The sequence below is a fragment of the Dromaius novaehollandiae genome, chromosome 3 (assembly GCF_036370855.1).
Source record: "Dromaius novaehollandiae isolate bDroNov1 chromosome 3, bDroNov1.hap1, whole genome shotgun sequence".
Classification (NCBI taxonomy): domain Eukaryota; kingdom Metazoa; phylum Chordata; class Aves; order Casuariiformes; family Dromaiidae; genus Dromaius; species Dromaius novaehollandiae.
This window is the reverse complement of record NC_088100.1, coordinates 41,540,291-41,563,758: the sequence shown is the minus strand read 5'-3', so window position 1 is coordinate 41,563,758 and position 23,468 is coordinate 41,540,291. Positions and strand designations below refer to the sequence as shown.

General features: G+C 41.8%; 1 protein-coding gene across 10 annotated transcripts in view; it reads left to right on the top strand.

Annotated features, from left to right (window-relative positions):
- The window catches only part of BACH2 (BTB domain and CNC homolog 2), a 195,729-nt gene that overhangs the window by 130,160 nt on the left and 42,101 nt on the right, over positions 1-23,468 (top strand). For 9 of the 10 annotated variants that reach the window (XM_064508785.1, XM_026093406.2, XM_064508784.1 and 6 more), the window contains one exon: positions 14,917-15,171. The exons of the other annotated variant lie outside the window; for it this stretch is intronic. In XM_064508785.1, coding sequence (XP_064364855.1) covers positions 14,929-15,171 — 243 coding nt within the window. In that variant the 5' untranslated portion in view covers positions 14,917-14,928. The remainder of the gene's footprint in view (positions 1-14,916; positions 15,172-23,468) is intronic. 10 annotated transcript variants of the gene reach the window in all.

The following is a 23,468-nucleotide window of genomic DNA, read 5'->3' as shown; positions in this document are numbered from 1 at the left end:
GGTTTGTTGGTTTTTTCCGTTCTGGGTTTGTTTTTGTTTGTTTGTTTGTTTGGGTTTTTTTCTTTTTCAGCCTCCAACATAGGTCAGACACAGTTCGGGTAGGTGCAAGCTCAGGGGAGAGAGAAGCAAGAAAAAAGTATGCTTCTTTTTGCATTGTGGACTTTTTTCTTTTACATGTGTACAGAGAGATGAAGTCGCTGTCAAACACTACTGTTTGCCATCTGGATTGGTCCCCTTTTTACCATGAAAATCGCTGTAGGGGTTTGCAAACTGTGGGAGGTATTGATTGTTTCCTGGCTCATTATTTGTATTTTAGTATTGTTTGTATTTTAGTTAATAAATAGTAAAGCTTTTAGATTGGCTTCTCTAGAAATACTAATCAATGGCTTTATAGATTGCCCACTTTATACATAAACATATCAGTCTCCAGTGGAGCAAAAGAGTTTTGTTTTATCCCAGATTGCTTATGCTATATAATTATTAACCTGTAGTTTAATCTCTTTGTCTTCATGCTTTTATGACTTGATCTTGCTAGCTGCAGAGCTCCCTCAAATCCCATTAAAAGGCATGGGGTTGAAGGCACTCAACATTTTGCTGAACCAAGTGCTGGAATGTGCCAGCTAAGTCTTGTTGCACGTAGACCTCGATGCACTTCTTACTGTACACATGCATCATAAATAGGGCTGCCTGCATTGTATCTTGCCACTGGTACAAGAGACTTCTCCCTAAAAAGCCACATTTTAAGCTTCAGTAAATCTGCTAAGTTTCAAGAGCACAGGACTACAATTTTTTGCTGTGGTGTTCCCTCAGACTACAGTTGGAAAACCACTACTGAAGTGTTTCAGCTGAGGGGGAAGTAAATAGGGAAATAAATGTTGAAATTAAGTGTTGATTTTGCCAATGTTCACAATTTTTTTTGATTTCATTTAAAGCTCTGGTGCCCCCATGCTGTGGAGCAAAGACATGAAATTTTGGGTGGAGAATACGTTTGGAGCGCCATATAACATAGGCTGCTCAGCCTTCAGTTGGATCCTGTATGCATGCAAATTTGACAGTCTTTAATTGCATGTCTCCAAGATCTGTGGTGAATGTAGCTTCTCAGTTCACAGCAGAAAAAGCACACAGACTTTTTTCTTTTCAGAAACAGTCATTTGCTTATCTATCAGATGCGATTATCTGTTAAGGTTTGTCCAAACTGTAGGTGTGGGATGCATTTCATCAGCTCAACGAAACTTCAGTACAGAAATAGGTCAAAGCTGCCAGAAACATCCCTGAGCAATCCTGCCACGGTCCCAAAGGTAGTGTGGCAGTGGTGATTGCCACCATAAAGACAGGGTTCTTGTTAATTCAGGTTGTGCTGCACTTGAATATGGCACAGCTGAGTGTCCTGAAACTATTCTGTCTCCTTTCCAAAGGAGTGGTAAGGCAGACGGTAGCAGCAGGTTACAGTAGCTACGGGTGCTATGTGCTGCAGAAGGCTTTGGATTTTGTGGTCTTCAAGCTGTGGACTGCAGAGGTGGGGAATGTCTGCTTTTGATGGCCTGTATTTCTCTACCAAAAGTTCAGTCTCCTTAAAGATAAGTGAGCAAAGTTAGGGGAACTGTAAACTAACCATAAAGGTCAAGAGTGATAGTAGTGAATACCCAACCATATAAACCAGCCTTATGGTGCTATCAGTATTAAGTCTGAAAGTGCAAGGTTATGTAAGAACATACTGTTTGACTTTTTATTATCTAGGTTCTTAGCATTAGTCGGTAAGAATGGGAGATAGTAGCATATGAGCAGAAATGTGATAAAATTGATATTGCCTAATTTTAATGCAAATGGCTTTTTTAAGAATGGACTGGAAAAGGTTTACAACTCGTAGCATGAGAGAGAACAGGAAAAACAGAGAGGGAAAGCAGTTTGTCAGACACTACTACTTGTTAACAGTCTTAAATAATTTGACTTACAGGGCGTCAAATGCCTTACACTGACCTTGTGCAAACTGAGTACAACACCTGGCATTAGATTATAAATTTATGTATGCTCAGACCTGAAAAAGATCTGTTAAAACCTGTTGTGTTGGCACAACATTACATTTAAAGTAAAAAGTATTCAGCACACTGGGAATTGTTGAAGAATATTCTGCCAGCTGCTCAGAAATTATGATTCTACATTGCCATCAAGAACAAAAAAGTTACACTAATGAGAAGCCATCCTTTTTAAATGAAGAAATAGAAGTTGTGATAAAACATTCATTAATCAAGTATCAAAAAAGGGAAAATAGAAAAGGCAGAAATGTTGCTTGGTGGGTTTTGTATTTGAAACAACAGAAGATGTAGACAAGGAGATGTGGACACACAGGATGTGTCCATCCTGTACAGCAATGCAGACAGAACAGAAAGTTTGCTGCTTATGGCGAAGGAGGACCTAAGACAGGAGTGATTGAAATTAAGCATTTTCACATCAACAACTCTTAGTAACTTTTACATCCAGGAATCTTAAAGGAGGTGGCTGAAAAGCTCTCAAGCTGTAACAAATCTTGGGAAAACAGGGAAATTCCAGAAAACTGGAGGGCTGCCAACTGTATTTCCGATATTTCAAAAAGATAAAAGGGATGTCCCGGGGAACTGTAGGCTGGCTTAGCTTGACGTCAGTCTGGGGTGAAATAGCGGAACAGCTATTTCAGGATCTGTCAAGAGAGAATTTGGAGGCTAAAAGTACAGATAAGACCAGTAACAGTTGAAGAGAACTTGTCAAGCAAACCGGCTGGGTTTTTTTCCCTCTGAGGTGATTGCACGTCTATGTGGTAAACACAACTGTTGGTATTGCCTATAGGAGGTCAGAGTACGTGATCTAATGGTCCTTTCTGCCTTTAAGATTTGTGAATCTTAGAAGTAGTGCCTTAAATCCAATAATTCAGACAGAAATAATCAAGCTACTCTGCTTCCCTGGGATAAAATGCAGCTTAGGTTTTTAGATGTTAATCTCCTGTTTGTATTGATTTGATAGGTTTTGGTGCTTTAAGTATATTGATTGCATTGTAATTCTGTGGTGGCAAAGAAACCAAATAAATTTCAAAAACCTGCAAGAAAAGCTCAACAAACAATGTAGGTATCCTCAGATGAAGATAAAACCAAAGTTCTTCTTATAAAAGTTTTCACATCTTTAAGCCCCCACTCTTTATGCTGCCAGAGAGGCTTTCATAAGCTCCTCTGGATCTTACTGGAGAAGAAAAACTAGTCCTCACTTCTGCTGTCTTCCTCGTCCTCTGACAAAGGTGGAGGTACTACACTGGCTGTAGTTGTCCTCAGAATCAGGACCTAAAGGCGTCACATCTTTTCTTTCCCTCTAGGCTTCTTCAGACTGCAGTTGCAGTTAGTCAAAATGCCAACACTCTGTCTCATGTCCTCTCCACTTACCCTGGCTGTAGCCTGTTAGGTCTCTGCAGCATAAGTGATTGCTTTCCACGTGCCTCTCTGATTTATGGTCTACAACAGGAAAGGCAGTTTAATTCCAGAGTAAGGGCTGGTCCATGGATAAAGAGAATTATGTAGAAATCTAAGCATGTACCAGAGTATGAGGATGATGGGTGGATTTTCAACTCCTGAGATTCAGACTGTTAAATCTGTGGACCCCACTTGAGTAGTAACTAGAATTTTTTTTCAGATGAGTTTAGGTTTATCACTGTCAATGGTTTAGGTATAAGGAAACTTTTTTCTTCAGTACATAGGCAGTCAAAATAGAACCTGATTGCTGATATCCATTCATTTGTGAAAAACACTGCACAAGCAGATAGCAGCCTTGTCTCCAAGGAAAAGGCAACACCTGTATTCCCTTCCAAGAGGAGAAGCTGCAGAGTTATACCCTAAGAAATTCTGTCCCAGGTTTAACCCAGTGACCTACTGCATGCTTTCCTGCTCCTCACGCATTAATCACAACAGACACGTTCCAAAGGAAGTGCTAGTGTGCGGCCCAAGGAAATGTGAAGGATATTCTAAACACCTGCTAAATTGCTGCAAAGATGAAGAGCTTGCATTTTAGCAAAAAAAAAAGATTGAGATCAGATTTTTCCCATAGCAGCTATGTAATATGACAGGAGAAAATGGGATTTTGTCATTCTCCCAACTTCTACAATTTGAGCACCTGAAGATGTCAGCAGCAGTCTAGACCATACTTTTCCATGGAGACCAAACCTCTTCAGGTAGTTCTGCAGATAAACTAGCAAAGCAGTAATTAATGGAGTGAGTGGAAAATTAACCAGGAAATGCAATTCTGAGAGATATGTTTTCTGTTTTCTTATGATGACATTTCACAAAAAGTTCTTATTTTAGAAACTCATTCAACTGTAAATATTGATAGCAACCACCATTTTAAAGTAGAAAGCTTCAGCATTGAACTCTACGGAGATTTTGAAGGCTATACTTCCCTGGGAATAAAGCAGAAGGGAAAAGCTTTTACGCAGATAACTTGTTGGCATAATCTTTCACATGAAGAGGCTGCGAAAAGGAGCAGAACAGCACTGTTCATGATTTCTGGCTTCCAAATACTAGTAGTATTGGCTCGATATCAGCCTGGCCTTCCTTTTCAAAGTTATATTAGCAAAGGAGATTTCAAACAGAGAAACACTCTTTGCTATCCCAAAGTACTACGTCATACAGGGGAGTGGCCCTGAATGCTTGACCAACCGTTTATGCCTCAGCAATATCATCATCCCCAACAGCAGCGCAGCACAAATTGCATGCTGTAGGATACATATGCACATGTGCAGAAGCACCCACAGTGATCTGTGTAAAATACTGAAAAGTTTAGGAAGAGGAAGAAGACCGTGTCACTGTACCACTCAATGAAAGCCCCAAAACAATCATTTAAAGCAAGGAAGGCAGGACCTAAATCTGATGGACCCTTAACCAGAATCTCCAGCCACCATTTCTGTGGAGAGACCTTAAACCTTCTCCGAGATCTCACAAAGCTGCAGAGCAAGATAAAATCACTAGATTATTTTTCCCTCTGGTTCTTTAACTTGGCAATCCAGTTTATCCAAGAGTAAGCCTAAAGGTTTTATCCTTTCCCCGAGGTGCTGAAGCCTTTGACCACTTCAGAAAAATAGAATATCTTGTTTGTTTTGCTTAGTGGTTTCCTGGCACTGTTTCAGTGTTGGGCATTCCCCATTCTGCTTTGAATAAGCCATTTTGAGTAATAGATTTGGTTCTGGTCCCCTTCCACCATAGCCAGTCACTGTAAAGACTGGCAAATGTGAAAACTATGAGAAGAGATGTTATCAGGGAAGAACTTTTCTGTGTTTTTAACTTTCCACGTGCTTATATGTTAATTGAATATCTTTTAAAAAATAAGGACAGAGGACAATTCTTCTGTTGTTCCTTCTGTCTTCCTACTCGGTCTCTCTCTCCCCCAACACATCTACTGTGCCCCTCTTGTGAAGGCATCAGTGTTTATATTCAAAGAATGTTGAAAAAGCATGTTAAACTAAGCCTGACTTATTGAGTATAGGGACTAAAAATATATTATTTTTTCCTAGGTCATAAAAAGATGCACATGTATATTTTGCCTACTAGGCCACTGTAGAATATATAAATATGAATGCACATGCCATGAATGTTAACAGAAGTCCCTAAAGACTGCAAGCTATCATTACCTTGTTCAGCTGGGTTACTCTCTCAAAAAACAAAACAATAACAGCACAACCCCCTAAAGTCAAGAAATGGATTTTATCTGTATGTGAAACATAAATATATTTGGACTCTTCAAAGTAGCCTCCACTGGAAATCCCTGGCTCCTTATGGTACCAATCTCTGAACAACCTGAAGCACAGTTTCTGTAGAGTAGACACCTGGGGTTTAAATAAGCATTCATCATGGAGTCTATGGGCATCCTGTCTCTTCGTCTAAAAAAAACAAGAATACAAGATCCGTTGCAGAACTGAAGCAGCCGCATGTCTCTGCTCGTGTGTGCAGTTTGCTGATAGCGAAACCATTGTAAGTAACCAAAATGCGACAGGCAAGCGTTACATTCAGCAGTTTCCTTTAAATCTCTCAGCCGGGGATCAGAGCCTCTCTTTCTTTCCTTTTTTCCCGGTCGCTGCCATGTTGTGCGGTAGGATTTAGCCCAACATAGCAAAGCTGGGAACTGACTTTTGCAATGGGACTTGCTTCCTGTAGCAAACGTCTGGGCACTGTGGCGGTTTATGGCCATGCAAAAGCAGCCGTTTCACTGTCTAGAGACCTCAGCAGTGTTCCTGTCTATTTTTGGTATTCTTGTCTGTAAATACTTCGAAAGCACATGAAGCATGCCGTAGAGAAACAGGGCTGAGAGGGGGCAGCTTCTGCCCAGCTCTTGGCCAGCTCTTCCTCGTTGCCCCAGCAAAGCTCCGCAGTGGCCGACTGCTCCGTGGCGCTCGGTCCATGCAAAGCTTCTTGCGGTGGCCAACTGGTCCTTGGCCCTCAGGCTGTGCAAAGCTTTTAAGCAATCTGCAGGGTGCTCACAGGGCGGGAAACACGCGGTGGCTTGTGCTGCAGCCATGCAAGCAGCAGCTCCTTGGTGATGGGAATTGGTGCCTTCAGGAGGCCGGTGTTATCCATCGCCCTGCCGCATGCCCGGCCAGCCTCCTCCTGCAGTGTGCTCACGCTTAAATCCTGCCCGAGTTACTCCTAAATATCTTCCTTCCAGCTCATGGTCAAAGGAAGATCTTGCTTTGATGTGGCAGGGTCAGCAATGTCAGCTGTGGCTGAGCTGGCAGCGATGCATGTCCCCAGTTGCCGAAGAGGAACACTTTATAATGTCTTCTCCGCTTGGCAGTGCGTCTTTTGCTTTATAGCAGAAGTTCCTTGAACAATGTGAAAAGCTTATTTCTGAAGACATTCTTGCTAATGGTTCTGGTACCCGCAGTATGTTTGGCAGTAGGCAGGCCCATGCAGCCTGGCGGTCCGTTATTCTATTTTCAATTATCTGGGGTGCTCAAAGAAGAAGACATTAATATTGCTGAGGATGACATAGCAAATTACTACTGCTCCCTAACCTTTTTAAATTGCTAACACTGTTGTAATCTGTAATTACAGAAATCAGTGTGAGAATTGTGGCACTGTATAATTATCTTTCCTGATACTTTATTGCTGTATGAATTATTAATCAAAATCAGTCTTGTATAGTATTTGCAGCAACTAGGAAGAATAATGTATAATTAAATTTCATTATTTCTATTTTTGTGCTGGTGTTTTATGATGTTGTAATTGATAATTAATTGGTTAAAAATTCACACAGTTCTTGGGAGTTTCATATGACTATGACTGCTTGGTATTCAGCATTTATTAATTGAATAATGGGCTTACTGAAGAGACCTTTGTATATAGTCTCCTGTCATTACAGCAAGCTCTCAAAAATGGTGAATTAATCATTAGGCCTTTCAATAGTTTCTTTTAAAGGAAAGCAGTGACAGTATAATCATATCCTTTGTTGTTGCATCTATAATCAAGAGATCGCAATAACCAATTATCAATGGTCATTTTAGGAGCTCTGAAGTGTCAGTTATTGATAAATTTCTTTAATACCAAAGTGTTGATTGCATAAAATGAATCTTTTGATAGAAAAGTATATTAGGAGATGGGGAAGGAAGCCCTGGAAAAATATTTTCCTCCCACTTACTACTTAGGAACAGTGCATGTTTATCCTTAAAAACTGTCAAATCTCATGTGGTTTTGCTGCCATTTGTCAGAGGTGCTAGTTCTGCTCAACTTTATCATCACTGTTGGAAAGTGATGCTCCTTTTATCATCACTGGGTCTGAGGTAACTTTTTGCATGTGAGATAATCATGCCTCCCACACACACACATTTTTTCCCTAGTGCCTTTTGGCAATTTAGTAGGAGAAATAAATTGGTAGAAAACCTCAGAACACACGAACATTTTTCGCACTCTGTGTCCTATTGAAAGAAATACTGTTAGACATTCACATGCAAATATGCTGTGCAGACTGCCCCACTACCTCTGACCAGAGAGCCTTATATGTGTTCAAGCTGTCTGCTTCAAGTCATTCCTAAGTATCTTTTTTTTTATTATTATGTGAGTTGGTTGGAAGACTGTGAAATGGAACTAAAAATAACCGCAGTCCAGTGTTGCTCCTCTCATAACACGATCAGGAGAAAGCTGCGAGTCACTTTGTATACCAGGTTACAAAGTGAGCCTTAGCATATGTTTCCGAGCTAAACGTACAGTTCATTTTACATTGGGTCAGTGTAAAACAGTGTCACTGGTACTCCAGTTCCTAAGTGGGAAATCACACAGTCTTATCAGTTGGCTTCTGTGCTAAAATGTAGTGTTACAGACATAGTGAGAAGATACCAATAAGGCTTTGCTGGCCTTCATGGTGAAGCTCTTGGGAGTCCTATGCACGCTCTTGTGGCCCTGATACAGGGCTTACACCTCACAGAATGCAAAGTGATCTTGTGCTTCAGGATGACCTTATGCCTCCTTTTTTCACCATCGCTTTCCTTGATGGTGTTTTGCCGCAGAAGGGCTGCAAGGACCCTTCTGCTGCAGCCTGTGCACCTTTTTTGGGGGTGCAAGGGAGGGCAAGTGGTCAGGGAGGCACCTACGGAGGGGCCAGGTTTGGATTTTCACCTGTGTTGGCATCAGTCAGGTAATTTCTTTCCCAGATAGTGGTGGGATGGTCAGAACAGACAGGGGGAAGACAGGCAGCACCGTCCCCCCGAGCAGTCCGTTGTTGACCGATGCTGCAAAGCATGCTAATTCTCTTCCTGTGTGAACTGTATCCTGATTAATGTGGCCATGGATGTCTTTATGAGGTGTAACTAATCCTTTCACAAGTTTCTTGCCCCAGGAACGTGCAAGGGTGGTCATTTCCACAGACTGGGGTTATTGCCGTTACAGTGGAATATCCCTGAAAAAAACAAAACAAAACCTTCCAAAGCATCTTCCTATATAGTGCAGGGTACAATTTCAGTACGTGTGTGTGGTCAGGAATCAAAGCTTTTCTTTTTAAAAATTCTGCATGTGTCTTGCCTCTGTTGCTGGGGTGTCCTCTTCTATTTGTAGCATCAGAAATAATAAGTAGTAGTGCTGCTTTGACCTTTCATCCTCTATTTTGCATTATTTGTATGTTCTTTATCAAATCAATCGTGCATGTTGTCTTTAGAAGGGCTCTTTCTCTTCCCTCACCAGTAATCATTTCCATTGTCCTACTGAGGATTTCTTTTCTCTCTTTTTCAACATCGGTAATCAGATATGGACACTACGCTACACCAGAAGTGACTAGAAAATGTCTCTCCTCTTTTAAATATTTCTCTTTCTTAGCACTGCCTTTGAGTCTGGTCTATTTATTGGATGCCCTTAAAGCTATAAGTGATGATACTCCAGTCTTTCTTTTTCTTGAGAGAGTCCAAATTGACTGTAAAGAATCAATTAATTGCTCAAATTATATTTTGTTCTGTTTGCCACCTGTGTGCAACAGATTGCCCTGGATATAGTCTGTCACCCTGTCATTGACTTAATTCTTTGTTGTATTAAATCTTTCTGAAATGCCCAACAATCCATGTTACCTTTGACATTTGAACTGATTTTATCAATTTTCAATCTCCCTGACATGTGTGGACTTCTAGGTCTCTGATAAATGTAGGATCATGGGATAATTCAGTTTGGAAGGGACCTCAGGAGGTCTAATCCAACCTCCTGCTCAATGCAGGTGGGCTAGAGAGACCAGCTGGAGATCACACCAGCTTGCTCAGGGCTGCATGTAGTCTAGCCTTGAAAGTCTCCGAGGGTGGAGATGGCATATCATCTCCGGGCAACCTGTCCCTCAGTTTTTCCTGATACCCAGTCTAAAGCTCTCACGTTTCAGCTTATGTCTGTTGTCTCTTGTCATCCCACTGTGCACCACTGTGCAGAGCCTGGCTCCATCTTCTTGGTGATGTGCCCATATGTAGCAGCAGGCTGCTATTAGGTCCCCTAGATTTCCCAGCAGTCTCCCATCCAACCTGCTTAGCTTTGGACCCTGCAGAGCTTCAGAGATCAGATCAGCTTGGATGTATTGAGGGTGGTGTGGCTGTAGGCGACTGTCAGCTGGTGCTGCTGCTGTGTCCTGTCTTGAGGTGTTTCACTATTCATCTGCTGAAAATGGACCATGTATCCCTGCTCTATTTAACAGTTTAACCTAAGTAATTTCCAATCTGGTACGACTTCTCACCTTATGACAACTGAGCTTCTCTGGGAGCCTTTTGTAAAGGTTTTATCAAAAGATTTTTGAAAGTCAACACTAATTACATATACCAGTGTTCCTTACTGCTAATTTGACGCACTTCAAGAATTCTAATAGAGCAGAGCAGAGACATGACTTTCCCTTTGCAGAAGCCATGCTGCTTTGTCATGATGATAATTTGCTTGGTTAAGTGTTCTATAACTCCGCCATGAGCTAGGTTTACCTTTTCATGTAATTAACCCAGTTCTGAAGCAAGACTTTCTGGTCCATAATGATAAGGTTTTCTCTTTCCGATACATCCCTTTAAGACCAGGCACTGCATTGACAGCCCTCTAACCTCGCCAGATTGGAACTGGTTTTCATGATAGGTAATGTAAGTTGGTAGCAGCTCAGCCAGTTTGTTCATAAGTTCCTGGAGAGTTCTGGGTGAACGCCAGCCCGTTTGATGACTTCCTGCAAACATAAGTGATCTGGATATTCCACGAGCAGTTTTTTTGGTGTCTTGATGCTTAGCGTGCCTCCTCCTTGCTACCCATGCAGAAGGCTCTGTGGGATCTCCCACTGGTCTCTGTGGAAGCACTGTGTAAGCAAAGTTCCAGTCTGCTTTGCTGCAGTTGCTGGCCTTTAGCATTTTTTTTGTGTGAGGTTTCAATGGTGCTTTCCTTGCCCACAATAGTTCTTGCCAGTTTCTGGAAACTTTTGTTTCAAAGAGACTTTTTCTGGCACTACGTTGACCTATATGCAAACAAATGCACAGCATGTTCTTTCGAGCTGGAGAAAGGCTTGCTAAGTCATTCTGTCTTAAGTTTGAAAGAAGTAGCAAGTGTGTTACAATCATTTCTGTGAAGAAGGTTCTGCAAGCTCAGCGTAGTACTGAGTTCAGCAAAAAATTATGCATTTTGAATTAACCCTGTATGAGAGAGTTCCACCCCTACTTGCATTAGAGTTCAGGATTAATACCTGATCTCTGATTTTCTCTTCTGGGGAGAGAAAAAAAACCAAACGATGGAATTCTGGTTGCTTTCTTACTACTACGTGCCAGAGCCCTAAGGTGACCACTTTGCACTCTCAACCCTCTCTCCGTGAAAATGAACAATGCATTTCCCAGCGCAGGGCTTCACTGTCTTGCTCCCGTCCTGCGGGATAAAGCCCTCTCGGATAGGAAACACCTCATGCCTGGAGGTCACTCAATCTCCTCTAGATTGTGGAGAGGGGAAGACAGTAAATCACTTGTGTTGACACATTAAAAGCTGATAAATAGATGGTCCTGAGCCCTAGCCCAGCCCTGGCTTCCCTGTGCGCAATCTGGGGCTCCGTGTGCTTCCGGAGGTGGCCAAGTGCGCAGAGAGGGGAAGTTTGTGCCTGACCGAAATTGCAGCCACCGGCCAAGGCACCTCTGCAGGGCGCCAGGAGCATGTCGTGGAGCTGCTTTCAGGAAGCCCCTGGTTGTCAGAGGCGCTCACGAAGTCGCAACTGTAATTAAAGACTGCCAGAGTCTTAGAAACACCTTAGCAATCGGAGTAGCGGGATTGAGGTCCTTCCCAGGAGCATGGCTGGTGACCCACCAGAGCCGAAGGGTGCAGTTACAGTACTGGATCAATCACATTTCCTAGCACAGAAGGCAGGCTCACTCACCGCTGGGGAAATACACCGTGGTATTTTCAGCCCTTACAGGGCATAAAACCAATTTTAAAAAATTCTCTTAATGAGAGCTGTAGTTAAAAAGTAGGAAATTACTAATTAGTAGACAAATTCAGTGTTTGATTCACAGAAATTGCACTGTTACTGTAAAAAAAGGAGTGCAATTTCAGGCAAAGGGTATTTTTTTAGAAAAAGTGAAAATGTAATTGATCTTCTGTTCATTACCTGCCAGGTTTCAGACTTCTTGGACGTTTCGTCATCACCTCAGACATTACAGGCATAAGACGTACTTGGAAAAAAAAATTTTTGAAAAGCTTTCCCCATTGCATTGTCATTTGCAATTCTCAGATTTTCCCACTAGATTGTTCTTGTAAACTCTTGCATTTCATAGCACGCAAGAGTGACCACTTAGAACCTCACTGTAACGTTATCGTTAGCATCACAGTTCAGTTATACAGAAAACTATGAGTGGGATGAGCTAAGTATCGTTTTCTCTTTTACCTTACCATAGTGCTAATAAAATGATTGCTGTCTATTCTTCTCACCAGTCTCACTTCATGAGAAGAAAAGAAGAATTTAGTTAATTTTCTTCTGCTTAAGAAAGCCAACCTGTAACATAAAAAAAAAAGTCTCCCTCCCCTACTATATACAGATAGATTTATATCTTTTTGGTGAATATAAAGTCAGTGAAGGGATACTGGATATTGGGTTGCTCTTTTTAATGCAGGCATTTCAGCTGCGTACTCAGAAACATAGTGTGAGTCAGCAGTAAATACTGAAGATACCAGTAAAAGAGAAGTTGTAAGCATTTCATTAAGAAATCTGGTAATATCATACTTCTGTAATGTTGGCGAAAATACCTATTTTGTAAAAAGAGTCATTTAGCCTCCGGCTTATAAATACTCTTGTAAAGCTAGAGAAGCTGGAGAGTTTTTTTCAGAAGTTTAGTATATATTTACAAGTAGCAAGCAGGTCTTCTTAAGTCCATTCTTGGCTAGATTACTAGTATCTTTTGAATTGCAACTTTAAGAAAAGGATATCCTGGTTTGAATGTATGGCAAGAGAAACAGTTTGAAGTCATTTTGTAGGTACTTGTGTACTCGTAAATTCTAAAATAAAAGGAAAATGCTTAAAGATCCACTTTAACAAAGGAACAAAGGAGAAATTCTGCATCCACTTTTTACAGTAGTCAGATATTTGCAGCGCAGCAGTATTATGCCAAAATACACTGGTTTGTAAGCCTTAGCACTGTATACTTCTGAATCTCACCTCACAGAGTGCTGCTGTTGTTTGTGATAAGGAAAATAAATAATTCCTTAAAATACCTGAAGTTTGCATGGGTACACAACTTCCCTTTTGGCAGCAGATCTCAGAAGACTGGCAACTTGTAGTCAGAATAGCAGCGTTCAGATTATGCCAAAGTATTTATACACAAGGACTTCACAGCAGAGAAAGTTGAGTGCATGAGGGCTGGTTTTGTCTTTGATTCTTTGCTGTTTCTTTGTCTGTGACAGGTTTTTCTTTTTAAACTAAGATGTGATTTCTAGTCTGTGACTGAATAGTGACTTGCATGTTTTTGCCAGCTTAATCATCGGTTTGTTCTGCTTCAGCCTGAAAAACTTAAGTTCTTCTTTCTGTGTGTGCACATCTTTTATATGTCTTTATGCAGTCATATGGGGAAAATAAAAATGACGGTCTTTTGCTAGAATAATACATGCAAGTAAAATAATCCTTTTTCCCATGTAAGCCTTAAAACAAGTGTATTCAGTTTGTTTTGGGGCAGGCAGTGCATTCAGATACAGCACAGGATTTAACACTTTTCTAGTCAGAGGAATTAAAATGGGAAAACAAAGCAAACAGGATTCAGTTAGGTGCTCACTGGAAAGTTTTGGGTAAGAGAAAAATGACTTCAGTGTGCCAAGAGTAAGAGAAAAATTGCTTCCACATGTCCAAGTGTGAATGGGGTTCATGTAGTGTTGGGTACTCAGGGAAGTCGACATCCCATCACCACCACCACCACCAGAAGTCTAATCGCTTTGTTCAAAGGCACAGACAGCTCTATATATGTCAGAAATTGCAGAACAACAGGCTGGGAACTTCCCAATTCAGAAACTTGTAATGAATATTTTACATCCTACAAATGTCTGGTCTGTTGCCAGTGCACAGAGACTTACAACTTATCTTGAGGCAGGAGCAAACCCCAGCACCCACATGCTGCCCTGCCACCTTTAGCTGGAGTTCCACGTAGGTCAGGGGATTTCTTATGTATATGAGTTTGGAATTCAGAAAGTGCCCTTTTCTGTAAATGACATTAAACCACCAGCGAGTGTGCCTTGCCTTAGCCATACCTGGAAATGAATTTTTTCTAAAGCCACTAAAAATCTTGCTCTCCCCCTTAAGGTTTAAAATATCTTTAACTCCTATTGAGAAATGAGGTCACTGTAGTTAGTGACTTGTCTTCACCAAGTACAGTCCCACCGTCCTTCTCACTTGAGCAGAAGTCTTCAGGGTACACACGGAGCGCTGTCCACTTGAGTATAGGCTGAGTTTTCGAGGGTTTTTACCCTTAACATGAAAATGAAAGAAGCAAGGACAGAACTCTTTTTTCGATATTAGAAGACCGAAGTGTCACTCTTGTTTGTTTTTGCTGCAGTCTTCCAAAATTTCCCGTGTAATTTTATTGCATCTACTGAATCGAGAATCGCAGATGCACAGTAGCTTGTCGGAGGGTTTTGACGGAAAGCGCTGTGCATTCCAGCCTAAACTCTGTTTTGGCTTTTACAAGGGGAGGGATTGGAGGGAGGAGGAGGCGGGAGAGAAAGACCTGCTAATCGAAGTGTGGCGGGCTGCAAACTGATGACACAAATGCCCTTCCAGATCTCTTCCCCGAGCAACTCATTCTGACTAAGAATTAACGTGCCGCTCAGCAGTTCTGCCGCCGCAATCGTGCCGGACCCAGCGCAGATGACGTAACCTCCCCGCCACGCTCGGAGCGTGCTAACCGCGGGCGCCCGCCGGCTGTGCCTCTCCTGACTGCCTGTTTGTATGTTTGTTTTTGCGTTGCAGGGTGTGAACGGCATGTCTGTGGATGAGAAGACTGAATCCCCCATGTATGTGTATGAGTCAACAGTGCATTGTACCAATATTCTCCTGTGCCTGAATGACCAGCGGAAGCAGGATATTCTCTGTGATGTGACTCTGATCGTGGAGGGGAAGGAGTTCCGCGCCCACCGCGCCGTGCTGGCCGCGTGCAGCGAGTACTTCTTGCAGGCCTTGGTAGGGCAGACGGAAAATGACCTGGTTGTCAGCCTGCCAGAAGAGGTACAGTATGTCATCGTTTCTCAGACGTAAACACCGTCCTCTCTCCGCCACGCGGCGAGGAGAACTGTTGTGCGCTCCGCCGAGGGGCCAGGCGGCTAGCCTGCGGGGTCGCGGGCCAGCCGGAAGGCGGCGCGGCTTTCGGGGCCGCCCGCGGCACAGCTGCTGCCGGGCTTTTTGCGTTGGGGTTGCTTGCGAATTGCTGGAAAGCCCTTGGGGAGTTAGAGAGTGAGCATATTCACTCAACCTTCCTTGCTGGGGGAAAGCGAAACCTGCCAGCGTTTCTAACAGTTACTATAGCAAAGCTTTAAAATGTTTCAGCTTGCCGTTCTCGCCGCGGCTGAAAGAGTAGTACCCACACCGAGGTCACTTAATTACTATAGCTTCATTCAGTACGTTATCAGTACCCTAATATTCCTCTGGCTCTGCAGACAGGAAATTTGAAAGGGGTCACTTGGCTGTTAGACAGCAGGTTATTGTTGAAAAATCATTTAAACCGTCACATTATTTGGAGTCTCATTGCTATCCACCCCTTTCCAGCAGTTCATATCCTTGTTCTTGTCTTTCCCCTTTCCTGTATCTCATTCAGCCTAGCTTCCTTTCTCTTCCCCTCACAACCAGTTTGGGATTTAACTGCTTCGGGACATGTGTTTTCCACTAAGAAAGCAAAGCTGAACAAATTCTTTCAAAAAGCAGGGTTTTTCTCATGCAGAATGGCTCACGCAGCAGGAAGCAACGGGATGTAGAAAATACATACCTCACTGGAAAGTTTACTTTGTTTTACCACAAAATCTCACTGGCTGACTTCCACCCCCAGTGTAATTTCCTCACAGCTCTAAGCCTGTGATACCAGAGCTACTGCTGGGCACACTGGTGGCTTTGCCGCCAGGAGAGGGGAGGCACTCAGCTGCCGACGGATCCTCCTGTCACCGCCCACCGCGTCCCCCCGCGCGGTGCTGCTGCCGCCTGGCAGAAGGGCCTCTCCGCAGTGCCGGTGCCACCTGCCCCGGGGCGTCCTGTTCGAGCTTGTAGTTGGAGGGACGTTGGTGTCCCCAGGGGAGGCGAAGGCAGTCAGTCAACAGGAAGGTTTTCTGGTGTGCAGAATGAGGTGAACATCTTTTTCAACATTATTTGCTTAAAGCTCCCTGAGAAGTACTGTGCATTTTTAAATCATGACAGGTGACTGAAGTGTCACGCATCTTTTTTACCCTCTGAGTTGGCTCTCCTGAGACTCTAGTGGTGTCATGACATTGTCATGGCACAAATTGGAGGGTATGAGAAGAAATAGGTCACCGGGTGTGACTTCATGAGTCTTGACACTGAATATTACTCATGAAGAAATTTTAACCCAGACATTTTGCATAAGAGTTTAGATGTATCGCAGCGGACACGCTAGGATGCACACTATGATTCTACACAGTGTCCACTAATAATTTCCAGCGGAAGAACGGTGTTTCCGTCAGTGCCACCCAGCTTTCGCACTGCAAAGCAAGGGTGGGAACAGAGAGGTCGCAGAGCACACGGGGTGGTACAGAGGCACGAGGAGACAGGAGGGTGTCCACACTGCTCTGCAAAGCCTTCGAGAGATTGCTTGGATACCATGTGTGACACTGGTCCAGCTAGATCAAGAAAAAACACGGAGACTCAAATAAGTGTGTAGATGTATGGGAAGAGTGACTAGGATGATGAGAAGAATGGGCCTGGCTTAAAGGAGGAGAAGAAAAGACTAGTGATGATTGCACGCAGCTACCACTCCGTGTAGGCAGAGGGCATGAGACAGCGGCAGAGTTTGTCTTTAAGACTGAGAGACAGTGGATTGGCTGGTATTAACTGGCTTTTAAAAAGTAAAATTAGATTGGAAATTAGCAGATTTTGGATCATAGCAGCGGTGAGGGGCTGAGGCAGGCAGCCAGTCGCAGGGGTAGGGTGGGACCCCATTTGCAAAAAGATTATCATGTATCTGCCTGCACGGCCAGGGGGCTGGACTCAGTGACACGGTCCTACGTTCAAATGACAGAATGGTTAAAACATGAAGATTTGTCTATATGTATGTCTTATGTGAGATACTACATTAAAAAAATCCTCCGATCCAACCATAAATTAATCCTATTTAAGTGAATCCTCTTTAGATAAATGAAGTGTAATTACTGGGATTTTACATTTTAAAATATATCTCAGTGAAAGATCAAAAAGCTGTAGTGAATTAGGGTTAAATTGTCTGCTGTCATAGCTCCACTGAAGTCAGTGGATTTGCAGAAGAAAATAATCTAATTCTTAAGGTTTGTTTCAGTACTCTGAAACCATCATGCTCCACCTGAAAGCTATACCATTATTTTGCCGTATGCCTAGATCAGTTGCAGAGCACCAAGGCTTTAACTTTCTCAGGCTGGAAAAGAACTCTTGGCCTAAAGAAAAAAGGTACCAACAGTTACTAATGGCTAGTTGTACAGATATTTTCCACGTGCAAATTAATTTCTGATAACTCCATGGAATCTAATTTATGCAGTGACTAGTTTCCTCACAACTCTTAGTCATTTGAGGTACAGAGATCTGCCTGATGCAGTTAGTTAGTTATTTCTCAGTTATTGCTTGGTTGAGGTACACATATCCCTAGTGGTGGTGCTGCTCTACTTCAAAATGCTGTGCGCTTTGGTAGGTTCCTGTGCTTAGGTGTGTGAAATGCCACCAAGAAGAGTGTCTGAGCTCCTTACAAAAGGAACAAAAGCACTCTTGTTTTTAAGAGCCGATAAGGGGAAGAATCATGTTTCATTAAAATAAATTAGAAAGATCTTTTCTAGTCTGTAGTCTGCAGAATCCTGGGAACTCGTGAACTAGTTCTAAAAGTATTTGTGAGAGTTGACTTAATTTGTCATGTAGGGAGTTATACCACCAGTGGAAAAATTGCAAACAGAAGTTGAAAATTAATGTCCTGGGTCAGTGCATTTTTCAGGCTTAGAGATTTACCATAAGTACTTCGTTCCAATGTGTTTACAAAAAAGGATCACTTTGTTAGTACGCTACCAGAAGAACAAAGATTGCAAATCATTTTTAAATATAGTTCTGATAGTTCAATCCTTTTCCAAAGGTAGCAATCAGTTCTAAGTCAAGAAAAGTATTTAAAAGTCAACCATACAAGCATTGCATTTTCAATTCTGGTGTGGTTTGAAAACTGTAAAAATACACAATCATGGAGAATGGACATTGTTGTTATTCTCAAAGATTTGATACTGGAGCTGGTATAAAAAATATGGCACTTCAATTGGGAGACATTGTACACACACGGAATTGGGACCAGCTGAACTTACTGGGTTTTAAACCAGTGTAAAGCCTTGTGTTAGACATTTCATGTCAGTTGAAGCGTAGCTTGATGTGTATTAGTCCAAATCCTCTCCTAATCAATTTAAACTAACTCAGTATGCAACTAATTTTTCATTGATTGAAGAGTTTCCATAAAGTCTTTGTGCCAGCCTAAGTAATTTGATTTCATGCTAGACCTTTTGTTAAAGCAATGTATTTTAGTGTGTAAGTAAGCTCTTGGAAAAACAGCCATGTAATAGCAAGTGCTCAAATGTGGCAGTGGCATGCAATGTATCAGAAATCAGAATAGAGTTAGAGCAATCATGTTTCAAATGCAGCTGAATAGAACTAATAAAAAATGTACCCCCTTTAGCTGCTAACTTTTAAGCTTTTCTCTTAATTTGCAGTTTTTGCTAAACAAGTAGAACCTCGTGTGCTTTTCACCCAGGGTATTTTTCAGCAGTTTTTCAGTCTTCATCAAGCAGCTGTTGTTAAATGCAACCCAAATTAATATTTTCCAAGAACTGAGTTTTAAGCTCTAAAGTTACTCCTTCAATCCATACTCTTAACTGTTGTTTTGTTTTATTTAATCACAAAAACTGGTCTTCCTTCCTGTAACAAGGCACTTAATTAAGCTTCTAATTCATGATAAGAAGTTAAATGGCACTTAGGAGATTTTTTTTAATGGTTTCCACTTCCCATCCAGATTACAAAAAAAAGGTGTGATAGAGAAACATATACGGCTGTCAGCCAAGGGTATTGTAGGTCATGCCAATATTAGCTGGCAGCAAGCCATTATCCAATTAACATTGCTTCATCGCTGCAAGTAATAGCTCTTGAGTAGATGATTGAGTCGTTCATGCTGTAGTGGTACTCTACGTTACTTGAGAAAGAGCCAGTGCTTCTTAGAATAGGGTTTTTATTCACTATTATTACCTGCCTCGCTTTGCTAATAGAAGTGCGCAGGGAGCAAGTCTGTACTGGCAAGCTGAAAGCTGGACTCTGGACAGAAGAGCAGCATTTATGCAAACATCTTATTCACCTTGTTTTCTGAAAACTGAGGTTTCAATTGAATGGTGAAAACATTAAAACAGCAACAACAAATAAAACCCCTTGGTTGCATGGGATTCCTACAGCTTACAGATGAGATTCTCAAGCTTCAAGAAAGAAGCAGGCGAGAAGGTGGCTGAAGCATTCAAAGCTAGAATCCAGAAGTCAACTTTTTCTCCAGACATTCATGTTTGGAATAAATTTTAGCAGAGGGGAGAACTTACTTCCTAATCTTAATGGATCTGGATTTCAGGCAGTCTCTTTCTGCACCAGTGGATTGTTGCAGCCCTCTCGACCTTGCTGTTGGGATTTTCATGACTTTGGGGTATACATTTAAAAAAAACCTTTGCAAGATCGTTCTAGCCATCAGGGCATCATGTGTCTTTCTCTCTGGTGAAGTTAAGCATAGGTCTCCTGAAATAGCAGGCCGGGCTTTCTGTAGCACTGGTCTGGTGTTATCATTTGTATCATACAAACAAATTGCTCCTGAAGTAGGTTGGTTAGATTTTCCTGTAAACCCTTTAATTCCTTGAATCTGGTTAGAAGGGTGGTTACTGGTGACTTTCTTCTGTGCAATGGACTATATGAAATATATATTCCATTCCTAGCGTGAAATGATTAAATCAAGTTGTCTGTGGCTTAAATCTTCCAAGAGGCAAAGAGAAGCATCATATCTTTTAGGAGAGGGGGTGGGATGCATTTGGCAGGGGGCTTTTTATTTGTTTCTCTGTGCAACTCTTTCTTGCTATTAGCAGAATAATGTTCAATGTATGTTAGCATACACCACATAACAAATTGTTCTGCATTCTTATTATTTTACTGCTTGCTAAAAGCTGCTGTGAAATCTGCCATTCCCCCACAACATCTAGCCCTGTGAAATCTATCATCTGTTTCTTCAGTTTCCATGGGTTAACTCTCTCAGATAGGTAATCTCTGCAAGGAGATTGGCAGGACAGGAGATAGGTTCAGGTTCAAGGCTGGCAAAAGCTGAGTGTGTTGGAAAGTGAAGGCATTCAGCACCCGTAGTGGGACTGAGCCAGGCATCTGCATTAGTGTAGTTCTTAACTGACAGGGCCGAGAAATACTGGCAGCTGTTAACCATCCGTGCCAACCCACCAGCCTAAGGAAAAAAGGCTGGGAATTAGCTGACAAAAGATGATTGGGTTCAGGGGAAAATCAAAGGCAGGATGCAGGAGGTCAGCTATTACATATCCCGCCAGCTAAAGGCGATTATTCATCCTTTTTATCTCTATAGAAATAAACAGTATTCTCTTAACATTGTCTCTTTCCTCTCTGTGTGTACCGTGTACATGTATGAATATGATATTTTTAAAGAATTCAGTAGCTGAGCTGGGAGTACTTTGCACAGGGGCATGGAGTGGAAGAGGTGATAAATGTGGGAAAGAGGAGCAAAGAGGGTAAGAAGTAAATGTCTGCTTGGAAGGTCTGTTTCCCAGCTGGAGGGGTAGCAGTGTACCACAGGGAACAACCAAAGACTCTTTTAATTTGGGATTCCAAAGAGCCGTATGAGGAATAGCTACAGTTTTGTTCTTGGGGAACAGGAAGCATTAATGTGGTTTTCTCTTTACATGACCATATCAGCTATTGATGTTCCTCACAGATTGTAATACTGGCCAGAATTATTTCTGCTCTTGACTCAGGAGATTGTGGTGATCTGAGAGCATCCTGCTGCCACCTTCCCCTTTCTCTGCAGACCTTTTGGGGAATAGTGAGAAGAAGTTGTATCCATCAGGCTTCAAACTCATTTACACTTCAGCCTCACACCAATGCCACTTCAGTGAGTCCGTATGGATGGAAGTGGGGTCTTTGGTTTCCTGAATTCATCCTATGGTGTATATTATTATTCATGCTTACTCACAGTGCTGACACTCATGACACAAGAATTGCTGGAGTCTGTGGGTCTGTATTAGGCATAAAACTGAGCATTTAGGTACATTTTGAAATCGTAAGTGACATGATACTAATTCAGCAGAAACCATGAGACAGAAATATCTGTTGTTTAATGTGTGTTGCATGTGCAGCACAGTACAAAGTACAAACATTGTGTTTTGTTCCTAGCAGCTGAGTGATAAAACAGAAATGAGATCATCAAGATGTAAAATGAAATTCCATCCATGTCCCACTGCATCATATTTCATGCCTCGAGTTTGATGAGGAAACTAGCTGCACACTTTTCATTATGCATATCATAACTTCCACTATTTTCTCATGAGTGGTGTCTCACTATTGAATATTCTTTTCTGATCTTTTCCAGTGCAGAAAAGTGAAATGCATCGCTGTTGTGGAGAGACCTAAGCTTTAAAAAAAAAAAAAAACCCACTCATACATCCATATTGAGGGGGGGAAATCTGAAATAACTCCTTTGAGTTATTGAAAAATCTGAAATAACTCTGCTGGTAGTTGTACTGTTTATTTATTTATTCAGGTAAGCCTATAAAAATGTGCTATAAAAGTGGAAATAGAGATTAATGCACAGAATGAAATTCACCACTGCGATAAGTGGACTCAATTTCATTACCTTTGTTAGAATCATGCCTGTTTGTAGTGGTAAATCTGGCTGATTGACTGTGATTGCACTTGCTATTGAAAAGACAGTTTGTAATGTGGAAACTTTCCCTCTCACAAATCACAAATACAATTTAAAATGTTAAATATGTCCTGGAAAGTAGGTCTTAGTGGTGGACTGTGCTAAAGGCATGAGCAGAAGCAGTTAACATGTATTTTGGCATGTTAGCAGGAGGCCTGTGTATTTAAAGATGTATTTTGGCCTGAACGAAAATGAGGTGGCTTAACCATAACTGCATCGTTCTTCAATGCTGTTTGTTAGCCTGCTGACCCTGCAGCCTCACAGACCTCCTCACCTCCCTGCTCCTCTTTGATTCTCATGCCTTTCCTTTTTCCCCTTCTAAAAAGTTGCTTTAATGCAGGAAGACTAAATATCTAGTGTTTTAAGAGTCCAGAAGTACAGACTGTGCATTTGCCATTTGAATAAATGGACAGATGAGGCCCAGGTCAAAATCTAAATAAAGAGACCCCTCAGCTTCACCGATGAAAGCTCACAACCTGTAAGGGCCTTTCTGATCCCAGTGCCAAGCTTAGCTTCATCAGTGTTCCCAAGACCCAAAGAAGATAAGGTTTTATCTTTATATTGTACTTTTTGGCAAAGATTCCCCAGTGAATAATGTCATATTGGCTCTTCTTCTCAGCTGCTGGTGAAATTTAGCATGTTTTGGAGTGGAATGTGGCAAGTATTTAAATGATGCATTGTAGCAGTCATCAAACATTAAGAATAGGAAATGAAGTTCAATTTGGAAATGAAATACAGGTTTTAGGTGAGCAGAAGGCAATTTAACCACACTAGGATTTGGGAATGACACAGTTTTTGTGAAATATACTGGGATTTAGGGAGTGGTTACAGCAGTTAGCAGACACACTTTCTGTTACATGTGCAATGAAAGCTCTGAACAGAGAAATGGCTGGTTTATTGCAGTTTAGCACTTTTGTGCAACACTGAATTTTCATCTGTACCACTTTCATGGGAAACTGCCAGCAAACAGCTCCAGCTCAGCTAATACTACTAAAAACTGTGTCACTGGGCACTTTGCTTACTTTAATGAAATAAATAAATATGAACAGCTGTACTTGGTCAAAGTAAAGATCTGCCTAGCCCAGGCTTTGATTATTTTATAAATGAAATTTAATTTGTCTGAAAAAGATTGAGAGGAGACTTGGATGGTTGTTTAAAGACCTAAATGAAAAGAAAGTGTCAGGCATATCTCTAGGAAATATGTTTTAGTTTACTGGAGAAAGATACCATGAGAGCCACTGGCAGCTGTTTTGAAGCCAGAGTAAATTCAACTCAAAATTTGGCATGTGTTTTTGGCAACAAACTACTCAGTGATGTGTGGGACCCCACATTGTTGCATATGTTT